Here is a 9,868-nt window from a genome sequence, read left to right as displayed (position 1 = left end):
GAAGCAGAAAAAGGAGACATTGTGCCTTACAAGGATGTGTTTATTAAAACACATAAACGTAAGAGCACGAGAGAGTTCATATCAGACAGGGCGAGAGCAACAACGATATGTATTTATTGTATTAATAAACATTGTAATATATAAGTTACCATGAACATTGTAATTCTTAATTATTAATCCATACTGTAATCATTATTTTGTAGGAGTCATACAAGCAACAGATGGTAGAGTGATATGGCGATGACTTCATTAAGCATCCGCCTTTTGATCCTGGAGCATGGGTGACTGCAACCGGTGAACCCAAAACGAGTCGTGTATTCAGGTTTTGGAGTAATATGAACACCACACCAGTCATTGCCTTCTCCAACCAGGGCTCTCAGAGTTCTCCTGCCAGCATCAACTCCAAGCATCTGATTGACCTGGCTAATTCTTGGGATGGTGTCTACCAGCTTGTTAAGGACACAATGTGTGACTATTTACATGAAGCAATTTCGATGTTGTCCATAATGAGTCATGCGGCTTTTTTTGGGATAGGGGAACTTTGTCTGCAGGTGCCTCTTAGGTATGAAAGTTTTAAGTCATTTGTTTCATGCCGTTAGATTTCAAGCTAGTATATGCATGATTTCATCACATATGAGCATGATTTCATTACTATGAAAGTTTTTGACTGCCTTATAACACATATATGCATGATTGAATCACTATGAAAGTTTTTTGACAACATTAGAACACATATAAGCATGATTCCATCACTGCGAAAGTTTTTTGACTACCTTAAAACACATATATGCATGATTGAATCACTATGAAAGTATTTTTTGACAACCTTTGGACACATATATGCATGATTGAATCACTATGAGAGTTTTTTTACAACATTAAAACACATACAAGCATGATTTCACCACTATGAAAGTTTTTGGCAACCTTAGAACACATATATGCATGCTTGAATCACTATAAGAGTTTTTTGACAACCTTAGAACACATATATGCTTGATTGAAGCACTATGAGAGTTTTTTGACAACATTAGAACACATATAAGCATGATTTCATCACTATAAAAGTTTTTGACAACCTTAGAACACATATGTGCATGCTTGAATCACTATGAGAGTTTTTTTACAACCTTAGAACACATATATGCTTGATTGAAGCACTATGAGAGTTTTTTTACAACAATAGAGCATATATAAGCATGATTTCATCACTATGAAAGTTTTTGACTGCCTTATAACACATATATGCATGATTGAATCACTATGAAAGTTTTTTTATAACATTAGAACACATATATGCTTTGATTGAAGCACTATGAGAGTTTTTTTACAACAATAAAACACATATAAGCATGATTTCATCACTATGAAAGTTTTTGACTGCCTTATAACACATATATGCATGATGAAATCACTATAAACTTTTTTTGACAACATTAGAACACATATAAGCATAATTCCATCACTATGAAAGTTTTTTGACTGCCTTATAATACATATATGCATGATGGAATCACTATGCAAGTTTTTTGACAACCTTTGAACACATATATGCATGATTGAATCACTATAAGAGTTTTTGACAACATTAAAACACATATAAGCATGATTTCATCACTATGAAAGTTTTTGACAACCTTAGAACACAAATATGCATGCTTGAAGCACTATGAGACTTTTTTGACAACATTAGAACACATATAAGCATGATTCCATCACTGCGAAAGTTTTTGACTGACTTATAACACATATATGCATGATTGAATCACTATAAAAGTTTTTTGACAATATTAGAACACATATAAGCATGATTCCATCACTATAAAAGTTTTTTGACTGCCTTATAACACATATATGCATGATTGAATTACTATGAAAGTTTTTTGACAACCTTAGAACACATATATATGCATGAATGAATCACTAAAAGTTTTTTGACAACCTTAGAACACATATATAAGCATGATTTCATCACTGTGAAATTGTTTGACTACCTTAGAACACATATATGCATGCTTGAATCACTATGAAAGTTTTTTGACAACCTTAGAACATATATATGCATAATTGAATCACTATGAGAGTTTTTTGACAATATTAGAACACATATAAGCATGATTTGGATACATAAGACATTTATTTGACAGCCTTATAACACATATATGCATGCTTGAATCACTATGATATTTTTTTGACAACCTTAGAACACATATCTGCATGATTGAATCACTATAATTTTTTTTCTGGCAGCCTTAGAACACATATTTGAATTTTGTTAATGTTATTCACTTTATTGCTAGCTAGTCTATGTGTAATTCATTCATGTTACTTTGATTGCCTTACATTAGGTGCATTGCATATAATTTATTTCATTATATTTTGTTTATCAATACTAACCTTTCTTTTCTCTCGTAGGATGCTAGAGATAATCAACGTAGAGGAGTTAATGGAGGCATGGATGAAGGGGCAGATCGAGACAATGAAGAAGATGATACTCGGAATCTTGGCGATGATTAGATTTATGTGTTGAATTTGTTGTACCTTCTTGTTGTTTCAAAGAAAACTCTTTGTAAATGTTCACTTGTAAATAATTAGAACTTGGCGAGGATTATAGTGGATCGATAAATTTTTTTTACCTTGTATCTTGTGTTAAATTTGTTTCAACTGCTTTGTATATGTATTTTTATGTGTAATTTGTTTTTTATACACAGGATATATAAATTGTATAACGAGATTTTTTTTTTCGATATTTATATTTCAAACAATTTTTTTTTTAAATTTTTTTTGATGGATTAGCGATGGATATTATCCATCGCTAATTAGTATTGGCCTCCAATTTAGCGATGGATTTGGGAAGGATATTTATCCGTCGAAAAACTGAATCGGCCGATGTTTTGCGACAAATTGTAATTCGTTGCTAATTTTGTCGCTAATGTAGCGACAGATGTGTATTTGTCGCAAAACCAAATCTCTGCAGATTAACGACGACCTTGCTACAAATCATGGCATTCGCTAATTCATCGCACATTAGCGTCAGATATTTTTTGTCGCTAATTAGCGACTAAAAAATTACGATGAAAGTTATCCGTCGTTAAATTGTTCAATGACGGATTACGACCATTGCTAATCCACAAATTTCTTGTAATGATAATAGTTTTAATATTATGAAATTTCATTAAAAATGCCTCAAAATATTTATGTCATTAAATTAGATAAATTACATAAAAATATATATCTTATATCTAATGGCAAGAATGATTGTTAGCTTTGATATAGAAGGTTATAATATACTAACTCTAGTGTTATATCTAAGTTAATCAAACATGATTTAGTAAATGATTTGCCTAGATTACGTTTTTTTTTAGATAAAATCTATGATGCATGTGCAAAAGGTAAACATACTGAAACCTCATTTAAATAAAAAAATATTGTTTCTACCTCAAGATCATTAGAGTTTCTCCATATAGATCTTTTTGGTCCAACTAGGACACATAGTCTTGGTAGAAAATTGTTTGGCTTTGTAATTGTTGATGATTTTTTATGTTTTACTTGGGTTATTCTTCTTGCTAAAAAAAATAATGCATTACATGACTTTAATAAGTTTTGCAAACGCTCTCAATTAGAGAAAGGTTATTCAATTACATGCATTAGAAGTGATCATAGTGAAAATTTTGAAAACTTAAAATTTGCAAAAATCTTGTGATGAACTCTCACAACTTTTTGGCACCTAGAACTCCTCAACAAAATAAAATTGTTGAAATGAAAAATAATATTATAAAGAAAATGACTAGAACCATGCTTTGTAAAAATAATCTTTCTCATTATTTTTGGGCTGAAGTCATAAATACATCATAATACATTATAAATAGTGCTATGTAAAGGTCTATCCTTAAAATAACTTCTTATGAGTTTTACAAGAGAAAGAAGCTCAACATTTCATATTTTAAACATTTTAGTTGCAAATATTTTGTTTTAAACACTCCTTGTCTTCTAAAGCTTATAGAGTTGCAATGAAAACTTGATATATATTGAAAAATTTTAACACATCAGAGAGGTACGATAATAGCTAAAGAGAGACCAGCTATTTTCGTATAAAAGTAGAGTTTCTTGTTGTAACCAAAAGCTCTATATGAATTTTTAACATAAGGATGACATCATAAAGATCCTGACTTTCATTGTTTATATCCCCCATGTGAATCTCAATTACACTCTCATTTGGACTTTAGTGAGAAATAAGTTTCATGAAAGGGTAGTGTATGCCAAAGACACTTTTTATGTTCGAAAGGAAGGGTAAAATCATTAGAAATACCCTCATATTCAACAAAAAATATTGAAATATCTTTCGACTATGTTGTGAAACAACATTATTTTAAGGGATAGTACGGTAATTTTTGTAGCTTTTTTTAAACTGAATAAGACGGTTAAGATACAAAAGTAATTAGGATCTACCAATTACTCTTTATGTATAAACTTTTAAAATAGACCCAAAATCAGATCTTAAGAGTTTTGCAAATGGATCTGATATGGCCGGATCTTGTTAGATCCAAATATACAACACAACTCTGAATCTGAATCTTGATCCGAATAAGATCCAATTATATTGTAGAATTGACGTATCCGAAACAGGTGGTGATACTGGATCTAATAAAGACTAAGAAATAAGCTGATGCCAGATTGACTTGTGTCCCATATATGAAGTAGATCCACCTTCTAAATCCAAAAGAACCAATATAGGAAATTGAAATCCACATTGGGATCTTATTATGAGGATCCAAATGCTTCAAACTTGGATTGGATATCTGACTGTGTCCAATCTATTTGCAGCCCTAGATCTTATGAGCCCAATTCGATTAGGTAATTGGATCTGCCTTAGTAGGTCCAAATCATTGGTATCATGTCTGATTTGGTAAGACCCCACCCGTCAACATGCCTATTACAAACCCAAGCCAACCCAGGTCTGTGTGATGAGCGGCATTTTCTGGACCAAGGATCAGTCCAATCATATCTGATACAGGTTGAACGGATCAACTTCCGACTATATTTGGATCCAGACTTTTCTGGTAAGATGCACCTTCCCTGAAATCCAAGAAGCTTCTGCCAACGTTTGATCTCACAGATTACTCAATGGAAGTTCAGTTTTTTCTGGGACTGAATTGGTCCAGATCTGTTCTATCAATAATAGCCTATATGTAAGAACATAAACGATTTGGATTCAGGTCAGATATCCAACACAATGCAAATCCACTTAGTCGGATTCGCCAGCCAAATCTGAATCCCATATCGAGTTTTTCACCCGAATCCTAGTACAAATCTGAACTGGATCTAGATCCAACTCAAATCCAAACTCAAATATATGTAAATGCCAGACTTTAAGCCAGTTGGATCTGGACTTGGTTATAGCTTATCCAATATGACTCCAAATCTGAATTCAGATCCGGCTAAGCTTGATCCAATTACATCGGACCTAGTAATGCCTAGATACAAACTGATCCAAATCGAGTCCACCCCATTTACATCCTTAAATGTTCCATGTTGTTATGGATGTAAACAGTTCGGATTCGGTCCAGATTTGTCAAAACCAAATCCAACTAATCAGATGTTTCTTAAACAGATTTGGATTCGGATTCAGACTAGGATGGTGAAAGACTTATAGTGGTATCCCATGTGGTAAGCGGGGTCGTGTGTCAATCTAAAGGCCCAGGATCGAATCCCTCTGCCACATGAGGGGCTGTTGTTCTGGTATGGGTCCGCCCTAACCCCAGCTTGCCTTTCGAAAAAAAAAAAGAGATTCGGATGACCATCAAATCCACATATCCGTCGCATTTGACATAAAAAAACCAAAACCATATCGGCATTCCATTATTAACTGGATATGATTTTGGTCTCATTAAACAAAACTGGATTCCGTCTGATATCGGATAAAATCCGATCCACTGACATCCCTACTCATTGTTCCGACGATGATACCGATTGACACGTACGTACCCCATAACGCACTGCTGACGTGAAAGTAGGCACGTGTATAATTTCGGACAGTATATTATACGTATTTTTTGCAAGAGGGAAATACGTACGTCTGGTCGTCGACAAGGACGAGTGTTTCCTTAAAAGAGGAACATACCCTCGTTGACTTGCGGTTCTCGCATGCCAAGTTGGTCGAGTCAGTCTTGGTCCTTGGCCAACCTCACCGATGCATTCGGTTGATGGAACCCTTAGCACACCCAGGTTCGACTTTGCAGAAAAAACTCCTCCCGTGGGTTTCGAACCATGGTTGTTAGTTGACAAACCATAACTACCCTCCCTCAGCAGGTGAGCCAGTTTGAAGGTGGCAGGTTGAGTGCAGCCCATTTGAAGGTGCGCAAATCATATTGGCTAGCTCAACTATAGGCCACGATTGGTCAAGGCAACAATGGGCTCGAGTCGATCCATAATCAGGTGACGAGTTTGATTTAACCAACTTGGCCAGTTTTTAGTGTTCGAAGTTTACCATAAACATGACCAAGATCATGAACATATAAGTTTTTAAGAGTTGGAACTTCGTACACAAAGGCAAATGAGAGCAGGGCGGTGGAGTGGATATCCGGTTTTCTCCATTTTTCTTGCCAAGAAGGGATTCCTTATCCCATCTGAGCAAGAAGGAAAAGATTTCCGGATCTGGAGGGTTTCAATTCCATAAACCTGTCACGACATTAAATGTTTCCCAATCGATCCTAAACTGCCAGACAAAAAGTGTTTGGAAACACGTGAAACTCGACCAAGTTCATGAACTCCATCAAACTTTCCTTACTAGTAGACAACAAGGACCGGCCCGGGGCTTTTTCCAACCTGGTCTCTCTCTCTCTCTCTAAAGCAAAACCGGGGTGGTCACATCAAAGGGGTGCCCACAGAACCAGCTGCTGAACGGATAACCATGACTCGGTTCGCCCTCCGGATAACTCCTCCACACCATCACCCTCCCCACCATTAGTACAGTTATCCCAACGGATTTTTCTGATCTCCATCTCTTTATTACACCCTCCCAAAACTTGCCAAAAAGAAGAAATACCAACACATTAGAGCCTAGAGAGAGAGAGAGAGAGATTGAGAGAGGTGGTGGTGGTGAGGAGTAAGAGGAGGAATTAACTCCATTTTGGCAATCAATTCTTGGGCAGAAGACAGTTTTTAGCTAAGAAGAGGAAAAACCCAACATGTCTCTGGTTTTAGATAGCCGAGAAGTTGGGGTGGTGAACTTCCAGGACCAAGAGAAGAAGAAGGACGAGGTGGTGATGCGAGGGATCTCCTGCTTCTTCAGATCCGGTTTCCATGGTGGAACCACCAGAGGGGACGCCTTCACCGGCGACCCTTCGGAGGCGGGAGATGCTTGTTGGTCATTCCAGAGAGAGAGGGATCGCAAGCAATTGGGGTTCCATATAGGGGATACCTCGGAGAGCTCTTCTTCCATCGGTGGGTGTTCCAATTCCAACGCAGATGATGAGGATGGTCGTGGTGGTGAGGAAGAAGACGAGGTGCAGAGTCGATTGGTGAGCCCTCTCGGTGATTTGGGCTCTTTGGAGGAATCTCTTCCAATCAAGTGAGTTCTTTGATCTTTTTCTTTTTTCCACTCTTGTTTTTTTCTTTTTCTTTTTTTTGTTTACAGTTTTTTCCTCTTGAATTGCTAGAAGAGTTTGGGGTTCTTCGTTATTTTTAACATTTAGACGGAATTGAAGAGGAAGAAATTTAATGTTCGAAAGGTTTTTTCTTTTTTACGGTCATGTTCTAAAGGAATTATTATACCAAAAAATGAAAAAAAAGAATGTTTTTTATGGTTACGTTCTAAAGGAATTATTATACCAAAAAAATGCAAAAAAAAAAAGATGTAAGTTTTCATTGATCACAGATCCATGGCGTGAGATTTTTTTTTGTCATGAAATTTAAGTACTGATCTTTCATATTTGAAAGATAATCTTGGGCGAGGTTTTTTTTAAAGGAGGTTTTATATTTGCTGTCTTGCCGCAGTTTCGAGACAAAGGGGTAAGGATGAGGTTTTTCCTTTCCTTTGGAGAAAAGCAAAATAAAATTGGTTTTTCTTAGCGGCAAATATGATATTCATAATTTGGGAATTAGGATGCTTTTTCATTATTTTTCCAAGGAACAGGACAAGAGATAATTTATATTTTTGGCCAACATAATTAAAAAACAGCCCATCTCAATATTAGCCATAGAAACTTATTGTAATTAAAATTAAGAGCTTCCATATTTATTTTATTGCGTCCAATTACAGCATTGCTTAAACTTTATTGATAATATTGTTGTCAACCTTATTAAGTGCAACCATATTTGTTTAATGGCATGATTTAGAGAGTTGCACAATTTTATGGGATAAAAATCATGTTGGTTGGGGAGATCAAGAACTACCATGTGTGTTTTAACGGCAATGCTTAAAGAATTGTTCACTTCATTGATAAGATGCGTACTGAGAGCTGCAATTAGTAGCATTGATTAAGAGCATTGCTCAATTTGATGAAGGGAGGAGGAAGATGCTGATATCTTTTCTTGTTTGATGGGATCATTTGCAGGAGGGGATTATCGAATTTCTTCGCTGGGAAATCGAAATCTTTCGGGTGTTTATCGGATGCAAATTCTGTGAAGGATTTGGCCAAACCAGAGAATCCATTGAACAAGAGGAGGAGGATCCTTTTGGCTTGTAAAAATGATGGGAGGGGGTTTCATGGTAGTTTGAGTGGGATCAATTCACAGAGTCTCTTCTCTCCTGCTTCTGTTCTGGAAGAAGAAGAGGAAGAAGAAGAAGATGATGATGATGATGATGATGAGGAAGAGAGAGAGAAGAGGGATATCTGCACTTCTCCTCTACCTCAAGGAAGAAGGTTCAGGAGTTTCATATCTCCAAGATCCTTCTCCCTCACAGATTTACATCATGTTTGATTTTTTTTTTTTTCTCTTTTTTTACTTTCTTGTCTAACATTATGAATTTTGTAGTGAAAATCAATGGCAATTATATATGTATCCTATTGGACAGTGTCCAATTTTTTTTATTTTTCTTCTCTGGGTGATGTCTGTTACTGAATTTCCATCAGCTGCAAAGTATAATGCCAAGTTGGTATTATAATATGTAAATTGAGTACTACTTTTAAGTTTGTTTAAGATTTTAGTGGTATTTCTTTTTAGTCATTGTGCCACTAGATGTAAGAAAATATTAACGAGGATATAGAGGATCATTGACTGTGGAATATCCTCCACCTGCAGGATAGACATGGTTGCCATTTCTTAAATTTTGGAGATATGGTTGATCCTATTCCTATCCCCAAAACAAGTTTTATCCCTTGGCTGTTGTTTGCTTGTTTTCTTCATAGCGTACTGGGTCAAGATGAGAGACCCCCTGAGCACAGTGCTCGAACTTCCTGGGTAGGGCTGGTAAACAAGCCGAGCTTGGGCTGTTTGGGCTCGGCTCATTAAGGTCACACCCCTGCTTGGGTTCGGCTCATTAGCTTGTCACGAGCCCAACTTTGCAAGTGGATCACGAGCTGGTTCGTTTATTCATAAAACAAATTATTTTAAACTAATTTTTAAAGCTTAATAATATTATATATATATATAATACATGTATAATCCATATAATATACACATAATCCATATATAAAAAATATATAATATGCATTTTATTTGTATAATATATATAATATATGTATAAACTATATAATATACAAATATCTAATGTGTAAAACTAGCTCATACGAGCCGAACTTGCCATGTTCGTGCTCGTGCTCGTGCTCGGTTCATTTACCTAAGGGAACTGGCTCGTAGCTCGACTCACAGAGCTCATTTTCTGAGCTGAACCGAGCTTCTCACGAGCAGAGTAGAGCCGAACCGT

At 35.8% G+C, this 9,868-nt stretch overlaps 1 protein-coding gene across 1 annotated transcript; it reads left to right on the top strand.

Moving 5' to 3' along the window:
- Positions 1–7,058: 7,058 nt before the first annotated feature.
- Positions 7,059–9,131, top strand: LOC149851206 (uncharacterized). Its single transcript, XM_090014129.1, has 2 exons — positions 7,059–7,570; positions 8,556–9,131. The coding sequence occupies exons 1-2, from the start codon at positions 7,188–7,190 to the stop codon at positions 8,920–8,922; spliced, it is 750 nt and encodes a 249-aa protein (XP_089870255.1). The 5' UTR covers positions 7,059–7,187; the 3' UTR covers positions 8,923–9,131.
- The last annotated feature ends 737 nt before the right edge of the window (positions 9,132–9,868 follow it).

The sequence above is a fragment of the Nuphar pumila genome, chromosome 1 (assembly GCF_984573655.1).
Source record: "Nuphar pumila chromosome 1, dmNupPumi1.hap1.1, whole genome shotgun sequence".
In the NCBI taxonomy this organism is placed as follows: Eukaryota; Viridiplantae; Streptophyta; class Magnoliopsida; order Nymphaeales; family Nymphaeaceae; genus Nuphar; species Nuphar pumila.
The sequence above is the reverse complement of the archived record's forward strand: the minus strand, read 5'-3'. Positions and strand labels throughout refer to the sequence as shown.

What these genes read in the sequence shown, in the direction of transcription:
- LOC149851206 (XM_090014129.1), top strand. Translation starts at nt 7,188, where the DNA reads ATGTCTCTGGTTTTAGATAGCCGAGAAGTTGGGGTGGTGAACTTCCAG. An exon ending in GAGGAATCTCTTCCAATCAA is followed by an intron (nt 7,571 to 8,555) that starts GTGAGTTCTTTG and finishes GATCATTTGCAG; the next exon opens with GAGGGGATTATCGAATTTCT.